The 14,605-nt window shown below is 38.4% G+C and overlaps 2 protein-coding genes across 3 annotated transcripts; both read right to left on the reverse strand.

Moving 5' to 3' along the window:
- Nucleotides 1-549: 549 nt before the first annotated feature.
- Nucleotides 550-4,593, reverse strand: LOC131770539 (uncharacterized). Of its 2 annotated transcripts, none has more exons than XM_059086258.2 (3): nt 4,479-4,593; nt 3,259-3,310; nt 550-2,875 (listed from the first exon to the last, which is right to left on the reverse strand). In XM_059086258.2, the coding sequence occupies exons 1-3, from the start codon at nt 4,500-4,502 to the stop codon at nt 1,272-1,274; spliced, it is 1,680 nt and encodes a 559-aa protein (XP_058942241.2). In that variant the 5' UTR covers nt 4,503-4,593; the 3' UTR covers nt 550-1,271. The 2 variants fall into 2 exon arrangements, with proteins under 2 accessions (XP_058942241.2, XP_058942240.2); XM_059086257.2 differs by having other exon boundaries at nt 550-2,878.
- A 2,126-nt stretch (nt 4,594-6,719) lies between these two features.
- LOC136279864 (uncharacterized) lies at nt 6,720-8,097 on the reverse strand. Its single transcript, XM_066164254.1, has one exon. The coding sequence runs from the start codon at nt 8,051-8,053 to the stop codon at nt 7,172-7,174; it is 882 nt and encodes a 293-aa protein (XP_066020351.1). The 5' UTR covers nt 8,054-8,097; the 3' UTR covers nt 6,720-7,171.
- Between the last annotated feature and the right edge of the window lie 6,508 nt (nt 8,098-14,605).

Genomic DNA, 14,605 nt, shown 5'->3' on the forward strand with positions numbered 1-14,605 from the left:
CGAAGGAGGATCGAAGAAGACTCTCGAGACAGAAGCTTGGTCACTCGCAAATCGACGCAGAAGAAAATTGCGCAGATATGGGGGAATCCCTGAGAGTCCTGATAATTTACCGAATACATGGCAATTCAACCAGTGTGCAATTTACTTGTGGGCCAATTTTGTTTGATACCCAAATATAACGTCGTTTAGTTTTGGTGACAAATTTTCTACACCTGTATCCTAAAAGGTGGCGTTTTTAATTTCTCTAACAGTAAATGATGTAAACGTGACTGTGATGGCTTTTCTGACTGGCTGATTCTTTGTCAGTTAATCCAAATTTGACAAATAGGATTCAAATTGGAGCTTAATAATGAGCTAAAAGTTAAAAATCCGTAGCATTACGCCAAAAAAATTACAGGATCGAAAGGAGATAACTGCATCTTCGTATACTTCAGTTTAGGGCTGTTTTGCTATTTCATCTTATGGGAAATGCAATGGAACGACCTTAAATTGTTCTTCCCCTTTTTCCTATTGACAGAATAATCAAACGATCATTGTACCATTTATTTCTCAAGCTCTACAATGCTTTTTTCTTGTTGTAAGTTGACGAACCCAGCTCAAGGAGTTTATAAATACAATTAAACTAACTCTGACTTGATTGGTGCTTGACTCGATTTTACAGCTTTGCATACATTTCAATTATTTCATACTTCATTAGCTTGCGAGCAGATCTTCTTTATGAACACTACAGAACGCTCGCTTCTCCGCCCGCGGGAAGATTTCAGAGGGGGAGGGTTTGCCGGGTTTTGGCACTGAAGTAATCAGTGCTAAGCCCTGGCAGAACTCGCCGGGTCGAGTTGCTCAAGGCCGGGCAAGAATTGAAGACCTCCTTGCAGGTAATTTCCTTTTTCCATCGCTTGCAGTCTAAAAAGGCATGAAATCTCGGCTAAAATGAGCGAATAGAACTAGAGCCGACTGCCTCTCCAACCAAAGTGTGTTTTTTTTTTCTTTTGCTGGGAGAAAATTCTGTTATACAAGTGGAGCATAGTTGTCCCGTTCTTTTGTGTAAGGAAAAAAAAAAGGTTTTTACTGATCCTCTTGAAAGAAAATGGTCACCGAATTTTCTAACTAAATTGGAAGCGAACCTGTATCTCACTGAAGCACTGCGATTTTTGTCCCGCAGAAGAAGTGAAACATGGGAAGTTATGTTCGTTTCTAGTTTTATCTCTAATCATATTTAACTATACAAAATTATAACTAGTCGTATAATCAGCGCTGACACTCCAACCCAATTAAGGCCATGGAAGCTCAGCTACATTCTCTATCTCTTTGACCATCTCTAGAAGGTCCTGAACGGAATCTGTCGTCTCAGGTGTCGGTGAAATGGGCTCGGTGGTAGGGTTACGTGGAATGCCACCGGCCAAAAGAACGCGGCCATTGTTAACAGCGATGATATTTTCCATTCCAGTGCCTTCCTCCTCACCACTTTTCTCGCTACTCTCCATGCCGCCTTCCTCGTTTCCATTTTCTTCAGCACTCCCTTCCTTTTCGCTTTGCCCGTTTCCTTCCTTCTCTTGGTGTTCTTCATTGCCTCCCTCCTCTACACTTTCTCTACTGTTGCCCTCCTTCCCGCTCTCCACGACGCTTCCCTCATCTACACTTTCTCCACTGTTGCCCTCCTTCCCGCTCTCCACGACACTTCCTTCATCTCCACTTTCTTCACCGCTTCTCTCCTCTTCATTCTCTTCGCCGCTTCCTTCGCCTCCACTTTCGTCTGTGCTTCCATATTCTTGGCTACTCCCTTCCTCTCCACCTTCTCCGCTGCTTTCTTCCATTCCACTTTCTCCGCTGCTTCCATCCATTCTATTTTTTCGATTGCTTCCTTCCATTCCACTTTCTCCGCTGCTTCCCTCTGTTCCACTTTCTCCTCTGCTTTCCTCCTCTCCGCTTTCTTCAATGCTTCCTTCTAGTCCACTCTCTCCGCTGCTTCCATTCTTTCTACTTTCTCTGCTGCTTTCTTCTACTCCACTTTCTCCACCGCTTTCTTCCATTCCACTCTCTTCGCTGCTTCCTTTCATTCCACTTTCTCCACTGCTTCCGTCCTCTCCACTTTCTTCACTACCTCCTTCCATTCCACTTTCTCCACTGCTTCTGTCCTCTCCACTTTCTTCACTACCTCCTTCCATTCCACTTTCTCCACTGCTTCCTTCTTCTCCGCTTTCTCCACTGCTTCCTTCTTTTCTGCTCTCTGCACTGCCTACTTCCTCTCCACTTTCTTCACTACCTCCTTCCTTTCCACTTTCTCCACTGCTTTCTTCTCCTCCACTTTCTCCACTGCTTCCTTCTTCTCCGCTTTCTCTACTGCTTCCTTCTTTTCTGCTCTCTGCACTGCCTACTTCCTCTCCACTTTCTTCACTACCTCCTTCCATTCCACTTTCTCCACTGCTCCCTTCTTCTCCGCTTTCTCCACTGCTTCCTTCTTTTCTGCTCTCTGCACTGCCTCCTTCCCTTCCACTTTCTCTGCTGCTTCCCTCTATTTCACTTTCTTCGCTGCTTCCTTCCTCTCCACTACCTCCGCTGATTTCTTTCATTCCACTGTCTCCACTGCTTCCTTCCTCTCCATTTTCTCCGCTGCCTCCCTCTCCACTTCCTTTACTTTCCCCATCACTACCTGAACTTTCCTCCTCTAAACTTCCGGCGCCACTGCCTGAATCATCTCTTTCACCACCCCAACTAATGTATTTTTCACTTTCTTCACTGACGTCACTTCCGCTACCTTTCCAACATTTCTCAACGAGGTCTGGCTCCTGTCGTAAATGTTCATTCTCTCGACGAGGAAGTGCCCAGTAATCCCTTATTTCATTGCTGAAATAGTCACGCCATTTGACAGGCAAAGCTGCTGGAAAAAATAAAGAGGTGGAATAATATTTGAGAAGTCTTTCAGATGTTAATGATCTGAAAAACTTATGTGCTCAAATTGATCACAAAATTGAAGAAATTGCATCTAATAAGCAGTTTACAATCGAAATGAAGATGTGATACTGATTGTTCAGGTGAGAGCTTTCCTGCAACAGACTCGGCGCAATTATCACCAGAGTTAAGTGACTAGATTTTCGTTGGAGTAGTAGAAGAGTGATCAGTCTTTAAAGTTATTTTTCAATCAAAACTGCAAACTTCTTTTAATCAGAATTACAACTTGATTAATAACAAGATTCGAGTTTAGGATTCTTTAGCCCACAAAGTACCAAATTATGTAGGTAACAAAACATTTTCACTCACTTGTTGGTGGCAAATACCATAATGCAAGTAATGTGGTGGTTAATAGGACAAACTGAAACAAGGCAAAATAGAATTGTTAAAATATTAGTTTCTGGTTAATTACCACCTCTTTCACTTGGAAAAAGTTTTTAACATCGGCTCTTACATTTAAAGACACCAAACTGTTTAGTTTTAGATGGCCACTGATGTCTTTTAGAGAGGCACAGCCATTATTGCACTGACCAAGTTACTAGTAGCGCTGGGAACGGATGTTATTTATTTAGTGTCAATCACCAGCTAATTTATCGAACAATTTTGTAAAGACAGGGAAGCCTTGAACTTGAAACACGAAAGCATATGTATCTATTGTTAGTCTGTAAAGATGACTCGTACATAAAAAAAGTAAAACATCTGACGCGATAACAAAAACAGATAGCCTTGTCTAACGAAGTACAATGAATGTTTCTCCATCGGCTTTTAAAAGTATACACTCTCATGACGAACACATTCTTACTAAAACACATTCGTTACCATGGAACTTTGCTTTACCAAGGGCGATTTGGGTATTCATACTTCTGAAAGGGGAAGAAATCTTTAAAGTCTTCTTTTGCTTTGTTTTTTTTCTTTCTGAGACTGAAAAAACCTTTAAAAAATAACAAAACTAGCCAACAGAATGTAAAATGGCGGCGGGCAAGATAATACTTTCCCCCTTAAGTAGGCAGAATAGATCATAGCGCTCTTATTTGTAATTAATGAGGTCAAGTTAGCCTTTTTTCACGCGAAATTATGTAAAATCTCTTTTAGAAGCGCTGTGCTAGAGTCAGAGCGGAGTAAATTCAATTGTTTTTGTCTTAAAAATTTCGCGTAAAAAGGAATCTTTAGTATAACGCCATTCATAGGACAAAGGCATCACAAAATTGAAAGAAAATGCACCGTCTATTGAAAAAAACCTCCGTGAAGGAATAGTGATAAACCGGCTGAAGAAGACTAGTAGTGTGTATCGAGACATTGTGATCCACGTCTTAAGTGACTAAATTTAGAGGCGAACGGTAATACTTTAATGTCATCTTTGATACGGTGGTAATCTCCCTTCACAAACTGTCTATGATGAAATCATCACGTCAAAATCGGCAATTTTACGCTCGCATCGGATGATAATTTAGAAAAGATTGTTGGAACTGCGTTTATGATAAGTTCAATGTAACATGTAAGCTTATAAGGTTAAAAATTGTTCTTCTTACCGCAATACACAGAATAGCTTTCATCTTCTCTTCGGTCGATTCTCTGTCTCTACAGGCCGTGAAAATCAAATTCAATAGTGAGTCAGTCGAATGTACTAACTAACTGCCGTAAAAAGAAATCTCAACTTACTGACCGTTTCTATGGTGACATATCAATCTTAGCAGTCATATCTGTCTGTTGGGGCAAATCGACGTGAACTAACTAAGTTTACAACTCAACACCAGAGGAGGAGAGTTGAGTAGTGGAGCTGAGATGCTATTAAAGGCAAGGCCATACTAAGTAAACGGTTGCTTCCTGCGGAAGCCGATCAAGAATCGCAAATTATTTTTGGATTTTTACAAAAGTTATTTAAAAATACATCAAAAGGATAACTTGAAAAATGAAGATTTTTTTATTGATTTAAAAAATATGTCGAGATCGTCTGTTATCGGGTTCTGTATCTGAGTGCGGAAAGAAGTGTATAACAATCTTACATGTAGAGCGTAAGCCTTCAAAACTCGGGTTGACAGTGTATTCCATTTTCTCTTTGATATTTTTCGTCTCTGCTCGCGTCATAATTTCGCCAATTTTGGCGCTTGGTATGTTAACAAAACATTGTTTGTTTCTTCTGTCGCTACCTACCTGGCCGGCTGGTTTTGTTCATCGTTAGCTTGTTCCCAAATTTCACTTTCTATCTCCGTGGAAGGGAGCAAGGCTGGCGCAGTGGTGGGAGCTTTTGTCATCCACCACTGTAGCCCGGGTTTGATTCCCGGACCTGGTGTCATTTGTAGGTTTGTTGTTGGTTCTCGTCCTAGCACCGACGATTTTTCTCTGGGTTCCTACCAACATTCCAAATTTCAGTTCGACCTGGACAAGAAGAACCACTTCCTAGAGACCTCGTGGAATACTCACTACTAGATTCCCATTATTACTATTATTATTATTGTTATTATTAATCTTTAATGTTACTTATAGGTTGCTCCGATTAATTGCAGCCGAGGGCCCGTTTTTAAGTTCGTTCTTTGGTTTCATGCAAGACCTTTGGGTCAAAACAAAAAAAAAAAAAAAATTAGAGAGAAGCCGGAGAAATGGTCGGCCATGGCACAAATTGGTCGATAGCGTGACACCGGTACTCCTTTCATCCGTAATCTGATAAAGCACGCTTTTCCAGCCAATAAGAACGTGTGTTACATAGAAACTTTATTAGGTAGCCAATGAAATACCTCAACTGAAATCCAGCAGAGGGTTTTTTGAAAAAGTTTGCAAGTCCAACTCTAAACAAAGCTGCAAATGATTAAATGATCCATAATACGCAATGGGAAATTGTATCGAGTGAATTGATGAATTAGCATACAACGACAGTTGTGTCGCAAAACCAGTCGAGTAAGTAGAGTGATTGAATTGGTAGATATTTTGAACCGCAATAGATATTGTTTACAATACGGATGTGTGTGAAGTTTTGTCACGTACCCAATGTTGTCGATCGTATTTTCGCGCCGAGTTAATTAAAATGATATTACAAGGTTTTACGTCTTGCCAATTTAGAATGTAGCTTGAAAAACTTTTGGACATAGATTACTCGATAATTAGTTGGAAAGAAGCTAGCATTGTACAGAAGGAATGACAGTGAGACGAGCAAAACTTGCACATTGTTTTCGCAAACTTTCGGATTAATTCATTGTCAAAATTTGAGTGACTTTTAATAGTGGTGTTAGTGGCAATTTGTTTTTTCGGCTGAATATTCGAGGCCGGAAAAATTTATTGGCCCAGTCTCTATTGTGGATGCATATATCTACACAGCATTGCAATCGAGTTAGAATTCTCCAAAAAAAAAGTACTGTGGCTAGTATTTTCGTAAGTGACAGACTCAAAAATGTGTTATAGCTGTGTGTTTCAGTAAAGTTCGTGAAAACACGAGACAAGACTCTAAAGAAACAGAAAATGTATTACTGAGACGGAAACTTTCGTCCTACCTTGGGTAAGAAGATGACAGTTAGCTTCATCATCAGTGCAGTGACGTTTTGCGAACAAGAAAGGTGATCGAGCCGAAAGTCTCCGTCTCATTGATAAGCCTTTCTTTTCATTCATGGCGCAAACATATAATCACCTTCGGCGTAATTCAAACATGTGTATATGCCATATTTAACTCATGAAACTTTCGAATAATGTCGAACGCAAACTTAAGCTTCCAGGAAGAAATATGAAAGATGCTGAAAAATTACAAAGAGGCAACCAAAAGTCTGAACAAAATTGAACAAAAGTTCGGTATGCACCAACCCATAAGTAGTTATTTAATCCTGAACAAACTTGAACATTTTTTGTTGATTTGAAACTGTACTATAGTTAAGATGTTTTTTCGTCTTGTCACGAGCGTGGGACAAAGGAAAATTCTGAGTCCCCATGAGGAATCGAACCTCAGACCTTCGGCTTTGCGTTCTACCACTGAGCCACAAAGACTCTTCAGTGAGCGGGGTCTATTACGAAGTTCTAATGACACGCGTGCTGCATACCGCTGGGAGCAGCTTGTCTTATTTTCATCGCAGTTCTCTTTAGAAAGTGACGCAGCCAGTTCACACCATTAGCAAAGGAGGGGGTGATTTCCACGAAGATACAAGGCATTTATATTCAAGATATTACATTATTCTCACCACCTGGCTACTCTGTGCATGTTACGTTATTGTCAATATCGTATATTATTACCGAGTCGCAGAAATCATCGATTGCAGAAAATGTACTTTACCGTTTTACCGTATTCCCGGTAAAATGTCAGGGGATAATAGGCGTCAGTTAAAAAAGCAATGGAGATGCTGAATCTTTGCCAGAAAAATCCTGCCTCGGTCGTCAAACAAACCTCGCACACAGCTTTGGTACATTTTACGACGTACCAAGGTAAAACTGTAAAGAAAACTGGCATGTAAAACTTTGCCGCTTTATGAACATGTTTCTTAGCAATCGAGGCGTTGCGGGCTTTTTCAAATTCAGCTTTTTCTCTTATTTGGGGTAATTGGACTGATTCATTCGGCGCAATTCTGGTTCTGTTCTTGAGTTTTCGGTATGTTAACCAGGTAACGAAAAGAAACACCACCCACGAAGAAGAGCAAAACAAGTGTATGAAGACATTGTAATAACTCTTTTCGTCGATTCCTGTGAAAGATAGACAGGAGACGAAGAAACAGAAGGTCACTGAGAGAATAGAAACGCCTAAGGTTGAGCGTTTTGTAACTTTTGCGCGGTGAAAATGAGGACATCTGTACGCAATACATCTCTCGATGCAGACAATTAAGTAAATAGCAAGCTTTGAAGCGATTAGGAAATCCGTTAGCACCGATATGAAGCTTGGAAAATCGGATGATCCAGCGTTGTTGTTTACGCCTTGAAGAGTCTCAGTGACTCCGAAATAAGGTAGTAGAACCATCCCTGCTAAAAGCGAAAGCGCTAAACCGACATGTTCGATACAGTGGATCGCTTTACGAGTCACATTCAACGGATTCCTCACAATTGCTATACCCATGATTAAACATCCTGCCGATGTTACTAACGCCAAAATTAGCGATAGTATGCCATTTGTCAGTAAAACTGAGGACAAGAACCACATTTCTCAGCTAAGCGAGATATTTTTAGCCTCTTCATCGAACCGTCATGATCAAATGTTGTAATTACGTGTTAGGGATCTTTATTGACAGTATGTAACCATCTGCTTATGGACATGACAGTAAGAACTGCGAGTTTGAAAAATTATTGAATATATTACATCTGTACATGCATGAAATTATGGATAGTAGCAAATATATTTTTTAATGTTTCCCGGTTGTTATTAATGGAGTGTCTATGAAATGTAATTAGTGCATAGGAAATTAACTTTTCCGACGAAAAGCCATCAAATACGACCTTTAACCAAAAAACTGGTCAGGCAAATTTAATTATTAACAGTTCTATAGTTTTTCAAACGTTAACTCAACAAGCTACAAAAAAAAATTTCTTTTCTTTTCCTTAGCGGGAGATCTGTTTACATCGGGAGCTAAGTCAATCACTTGTCAAATCCAGGGTCCATTTTCAAAAGAGCTGAGAATATTTGCTTAGGAACGTATGGCGAGAGACTTTAAATTCGTTTTTCCATTTTTGAGAGATCTGTCTTTTTCTAGATGGAAAATATAACATTTACATAATTTTGACAGAGTATACTTACATGAATTTAAAATGTTTTATCAGCTTTCTTTCGGTAGGTGAAAGACTTTAAATTTATTAAAATCATTTCGGCAAGGTATAAAAAGCTTGTGACAAATGAACAGTTGCTGAACAACAATCGATTTTCTCTGTCAAAATTTTGAAAATAAATCATTTGAATGAACGTAGATGTAGCTTCAAATCATTGGTAGAAGCATACGCAGGCTTCTGATAAGAACAATTTTTGCATTGATTTTCATAATTATCATTTTCTTATGGTGAACCGAACTATGAAATTTCCTTTTTGGTAAATTTGGTTATTCAGTACCAAGATCTCTCTTTTCAGCGGATTCGGTGTCCGACTTTATGGAAGCAATTGACCAAAATCATCTGAATGATCGCTCTTTTTCTCAAACCCAGTAGTGACGGACATTTCTGGTGTTACTTAGATAGAAGAGCAATTTCTCTGACTTCAGAAAGCAATTTTTGTAGTTCACATTGAGACAACATTGGACACCATGTTACTCACCCCAGTCTCTTGTTTAGTTCACTTTCAGTAAAACGAAATCGGGGATACTCGGGAATACCCAAAACGTGGGGATACTTTGAGATTATTAAGTTTGGGGGGTATAATTATTATTTACCTCAACGTCAGGAAAATGTTTTTTTCTGTTGGTAAAGCGTTGCAGACTTCCCTTGCACACGAAAGTGAAGAAAGAATATAAGATATAATTTAGTGAGTTGTTCAATTTTAACAGGAATGGACAGAAAATGTGGCAACACAGTCGATATGCATTCAGAAATGAGATGAATTCTCCTGTTTAATAATTCACAAAACAGGTACACTATTCAATGAAACAACTTAAACAACAAAGCAGGTACTAATTACTTAATTTTGCTCAAGTTCACTATGCAATACTTTCAAAACATAGCTAAGAACTCCTCCATACAAATGTAAAACTTCAATTCTCTCAATTTTTCCTCACATTAATCTGAGTGAATTGTCCAACGAGAACAGAACAGTCAAGGCCGACGTTTAAAATTGGGCCAATTTGAACTGAACTAAATAAGCGACCAACATCAGAAAGTAAAAATCTCACAGTTATGAATTTTAGACGTTAAAATGTGATAACCATCATATCTTTTAAGATGTATTTAAGAGTGATTACTGATATAAAATTTGATAATGGAAGCTAAAGCTCTTTGTAATTTTCCTCGCAATATAAATAAAGAAAGTGTAATTAAATGTAATCCATTAATGGAAACAATTGAACAAATGCTATTCCACAAGAAAAAATAGATTTGCTTTTGCTGGTCTATCGCTAGCGATGAGTCTCTAACAGTTTTGAATTATGAAAATGAAATCTCATAATTAACTGTCTTTAACCCTTTAACTCCCATGAGTGACCAAGACGTAATTTCTTCTAACAACATCAATACAATATCATGCAAACAAGTGATGTGAATGAATAAAAATATCAATGAGGGGATTACCAGTTGATCCAATACCAAATTCTCCAAACTAACATCAGTAGAGCTATATGGTAGACAGTTAGGAGAATTACTAATGAGATCTTTGGAGTTAAAGGGTTAAAGTGCGCAATAATATACAGGAAAAAATTACGCCCGTCTGATGGGCTGAAAACGAGTGCATTTTTCATGTAACACGAGTGCAAATTAAAAATAGCGCGCGCTGCCAAAATTTCGTCCGTCTTGACTTTGTATGATCGTTTTTCACGTAAATTATTAAAAAGTAACAGAATGATTTCTCGTACAATTTGGTGTTAATGAGCACGAGTACATTTTTCAAGGACAATCATGTTGTTACCTCTACTAAATTGTGTGCAAATCTTATCTGTAAATATTTTATTTTAGTTATCATCTATTTAGCTTTCTTAATGGAAGGTCCTATGTGCATGAATTTTTTCATACAAATATCAAAGAACAACTGATCATCGGAAACTAATGATCATCATACGTGCATGCCCCCAATTAATTAGATCAGTTACCACATAAAATATATCTGACGGTATTGCTGTATTTTCCGTTGAAAATCCTCCACACCGGGTAATAAACATCGGTAACAAAAGCCAGGGGTATAGTAATACGCTGCGATAGAAACCCTGCCTTGTTTTCCAAACAAATTTTGCAAGCGATAGCCACGCATTTTATTATGTACCACGGAATAATTGAAATTACCAGAGGCATATAGTTCTTGGCGAGCTTTTGTAAATGTCTTTTAGCAGCCAATACGTTTCTGGCTCTTTCAAAATCAGCTTTTTCTCGTGCTTGGGGCAACTGGTTTGGTTCAGCTGGTGCTGTCCTCATGCTGTTTGCCCTGTTCTTGAGTTTTCGGTAGGTTAACCAGCTCACCAAAACGAACAAGAACCACGAACAAGTGCAACACAAGTGGAGAGAGACGATGTAGTATATCTTTTCATCTATTCCTGAGAAAGACAAACACGAAAACAGGAAGAAAAATGTAACACACAGAAGAGTGGTAAAAACAGTTGCTCGATTGGTAACTTTTGCTCGGTGAAATTGCGGGTGTACGTACGCCAGATGCCTTTCAATGTTGATGCCCAATTGGAGTGCTAACTTGGAGGCGATCAAAAAATCCGTAAACAGTAAAACGACGCTAGGAAAATCAAGTGAATCTGACTTATTTTTTACGCCTTGAAGAATCTCAGTTACGCCAAAATACGGAAGAAGAACTGTGCCGACCAAGAAAGAAAGCACGAGACCAGTATCTTCGATGCTATGGAGGGGTTTTGTAATCACATTTAAAGGATTCCTCACAACTGCGATGATCATGATTGTACTTCCCACCAATGCCACTGAAGCAAAAACAAGTGAAATCGCTCCATTTACAAGCAAAACCGTGGCATGGAATCCCATGGCGAAGTGATTTTGTTTGACTGAAACCTTCAGTGCTTTTCAAGCCTCTAAATGTTTTTTTGAGAGTTCGGAGGCGATGTTCATTACCAAAATGGCATCTGCTGTAAGTTATGACAGTTTCAAAAAGCAGTATTTGGTGAATATCTGAATATATTATGTCTATTTAAATAAAATACTCATTGCAAAGGTCTTTGAAATTTTTTCTTCGGTTAGCGAGACTTACAGTAGATCTAACGAGAAATTACTTGACACACAAAATCCAGTAGTCTGTATCCCTGAAACTTCGATCAATTAAATTACTGTCGAGATCACTATACCTTTTTCTGGATGAATTTTAAATGTTTACATACGAAAAGTAAATACGTCAATCTGTGAAGCATAAGAAATAAATTCCTTAATGGAGACTTGAATTGACCAGAATCCGTTTGTGCAAATAAAACTCCATTTCAACCAAAAGTTTCATCTTTCCTTGGCCCTCATTATTTTCTATAAGAAGGTACAATTTGAGCTATAAATCAACCCAAGTCCATCCATTTTAACCTCCACATTCATTGCATCAACATCATGGCGATTCATGATGCAAATTTTGTAGCTGCAATGGCGTTTGAATAGCATTTGTACGCCAGAATTAAGGAGATGGGAAAAACCACACTTGTTTAAAATTAAAAATAAAAAGCTTAGTAAACAAAGTATTGTCAGCTTCTGGAGCCTCGCGTCTGCAGTTTAATTTGTTTCTGGACACTAGGAAGTTTGTTATCTATTTTCACCATCAATGTTTCTTTCAAATTTATTTTGAATCTGCAACCAAAAGTAAAATAAAATGAAAGAAATGAGATAAAATGAATCAGATCAATGGAAAGGGTTATTTTTATCCTGTGCAATGATGAACTGGCTAAGGTTTATCGACCTCCATAAGGAGATTATAAACTAATCGCTTGTCTCAACACAATAGTCCCTCCTAACAACCAGCAGGGGTCACACAATAATTTTGTTTCGAATGTCATCTGCCCGTAAATCTAGTTAGTGGCGTATAGCATGTAAAATTCCATGTAAGGGATTCTCCCCACGGCGAGAGATGTAAAAAAAATAACGAACAATCATGGGTTATCCATGCTTCGCTTTGAATGTTTCTTATCTGTTTTACCAATATATTTAGTTTTATCACTAAATCAGAAGCAATATGATAATTTTTAGAACTGCGTCTGATGCCTTCGTCTTTCCCTTCAAGGTGGCTTTTGTTGAAAATACAAACGATCGATATCAATTCCAAAAGTCAAAAATGAATGTCCAGTCAAGGACCCTCTATGAACGATAACAAAAAGCGATGTGTTTTTCTTTTCTAAGTGGAATTAAGCTTCATGTTTTGATGGATTATTTCATCATTGTAAAGGGCCAATCCCTTTCACTAACCTGTTAAAAAATTATCTCCCAACATCTGTCTTAACCCTCAATATTTAAATTGTAATTTTTCCCTGGTTTGTTCTCTGACTGTCAATCCATAAATCAAATAAAAGCTCTTAAAGAGAACAGACATGTTCCCTCCTTTCAAATGAATTGGCGCCATCACTACCGACCAAGTCTGTATTTTAGATATTTTGAAAACAAAAACAGCCATCGTTTTTTATTTTCAATCTCTAACAAAGGAATGAAGCTGATGCGGCAAGGTTGGCATCTCTATCAATATTATTAATCAGACTCCCGAATGGGGGAAAATCTCTCACGAATGCGGAGATCCTTTCACGAAAGAAAGAACGGAAATTTTCAAGGAAGCAATGATAGAATTAAAACGAGTGGTTCTGTGGAAGTTCTTGATGATCATTTAAGAGAAGCAAAATCATTCATACTGCGATGAATTGTTATCTTCGTAGAAGGCTTTTAACTGAGTTATAATATGTTTTAAAACGAAGGGTGAGAGTTATGGGGCCAATAACATCTGGTAGAAACAATAGCGTTATGGAAAATCTTTGCCAGAGAAACCTTAAATTGTTTGTTAAATAAACGTGGTTGGCGTTCACTTTAACGAGTGTGACAACATACCACGGCAAAATACATAGAAACATCGGTATCATGAGTGAGGCTATGACGATCAAATATCTTCTGGCGGAGCGTACGCTCCGTTTCTTGTGGAATTTCAACTGTTCCATAGACGGAGGAATCTCGCTACTCACAATTCGGTTTCTATTTTTCAGCTTCCAGTAAGTGACGAAAGTCGTAACGAGAATAAACAAAAGCGGCGCGGTAAAGAAGAGATGAATATGAATGCTGAAGTAGACGGTTTCTTTCATCCCTGCAAAAGATAGTCCGACGAAAAGCAACGAGAATAACACTACAGTCAGTAACACCATGAAAATTCTATTATTTTTTGTTATTCGGCGATGGAAATGGGGAGAATTAAAAGCAGCACCGCGCTCAATTAAAATGATGAAGGTGACTTGCACTTTAGATTGCGCGAAAACGAGGAACGCTGAAGATAAATAGCTCGGAAAAAGATCTTTCTTCTCGCTAATACCAAGACCATGTAAAAGTTCAGCGACTCCAAAATATGGTAGAAACAATGTAGCATCCATAATGTTAGCGTAGAAGAAAGCCTTATGGATTTGATCGATTACTTTAACTGCAGGCAAAGGATGTCTGGCAGTTGCAAAGATGATAACAGCGTTTACGACACAGATGAATGTTGCAAGAAAAATCGAGAAGGATCCATTACTAATGAGAATGATTCTCTTGTATTCGTTTAAGTTGTCTTCTTCGTCCTTCAATTTCTCAGTAAAGTTGATCATCCTGCAAAGCAGTTCAAAACGAAGAAACAATCCAGGGAGGCCAAGACAACGTTCATATGACTATGAGCTCTCTCTCAATTATTCGGTTTTCTCCAGTGTAAACTTTGTAATCCGGTTACTAAATGTTTACCTTCTCTTCTCTTCATTTAGCCAATGCGAACGAACTAATAATAGATGAAAGTAAATTCGTGGGTTTATCGGAAAATAAACATAACAAAAGACATCTATGTAAGCAGCTGAATTGACGCACACATTTTGATTGGTTTATACTAATGTTGTTTTGGAGGACAAACAGATAAATGACA

This window comes from Pocillopora verrucosa, chromosome 3 (genome assembly GCF_036669915.1).
Source record: "Pocillopora verrucosa isolate sample1 chromosome 3, ASM3666991v2, whole genome shotgun sequence".
NCBI classification, from domain to species: Eukaryota; Metazoa; Cnidaria; class Anthozoa; order Scleractinia; family Pocilloporidae; genus Pocillopora; species Pocillopora verrucosa.

Bases quoted from the DNA above. Each gene is read 5' to 3' on its own strand.
- LOC131770539 (XM_059086257.2), bottom strand. From the start codon at position 4,502: ATGAAAGCTATTCTGTGTATTGCG. The intron at 3,311-4,478 runs GTAAGAAGAACA...GCCTTGTTTCAG, and splicing joins AAGCTATTCTGTGTATTGCG to TTTGTCCTATTAACCACCAC. The intron at 2,879-3,258 runs GTGAGTGAAAAT...TATTTTTTCCAG, and splicing joins ATGGTATTTGCCACCAACAA to CAGCTTTGCCTGTCAAATGG.
- LOC136279864 (XM_066164254.1), bottom strand. From the start codon at position 8,053: ATGTGGTTCTTGTCCTCAGTTTTACTGACAAATGGCATACTATCGCTA.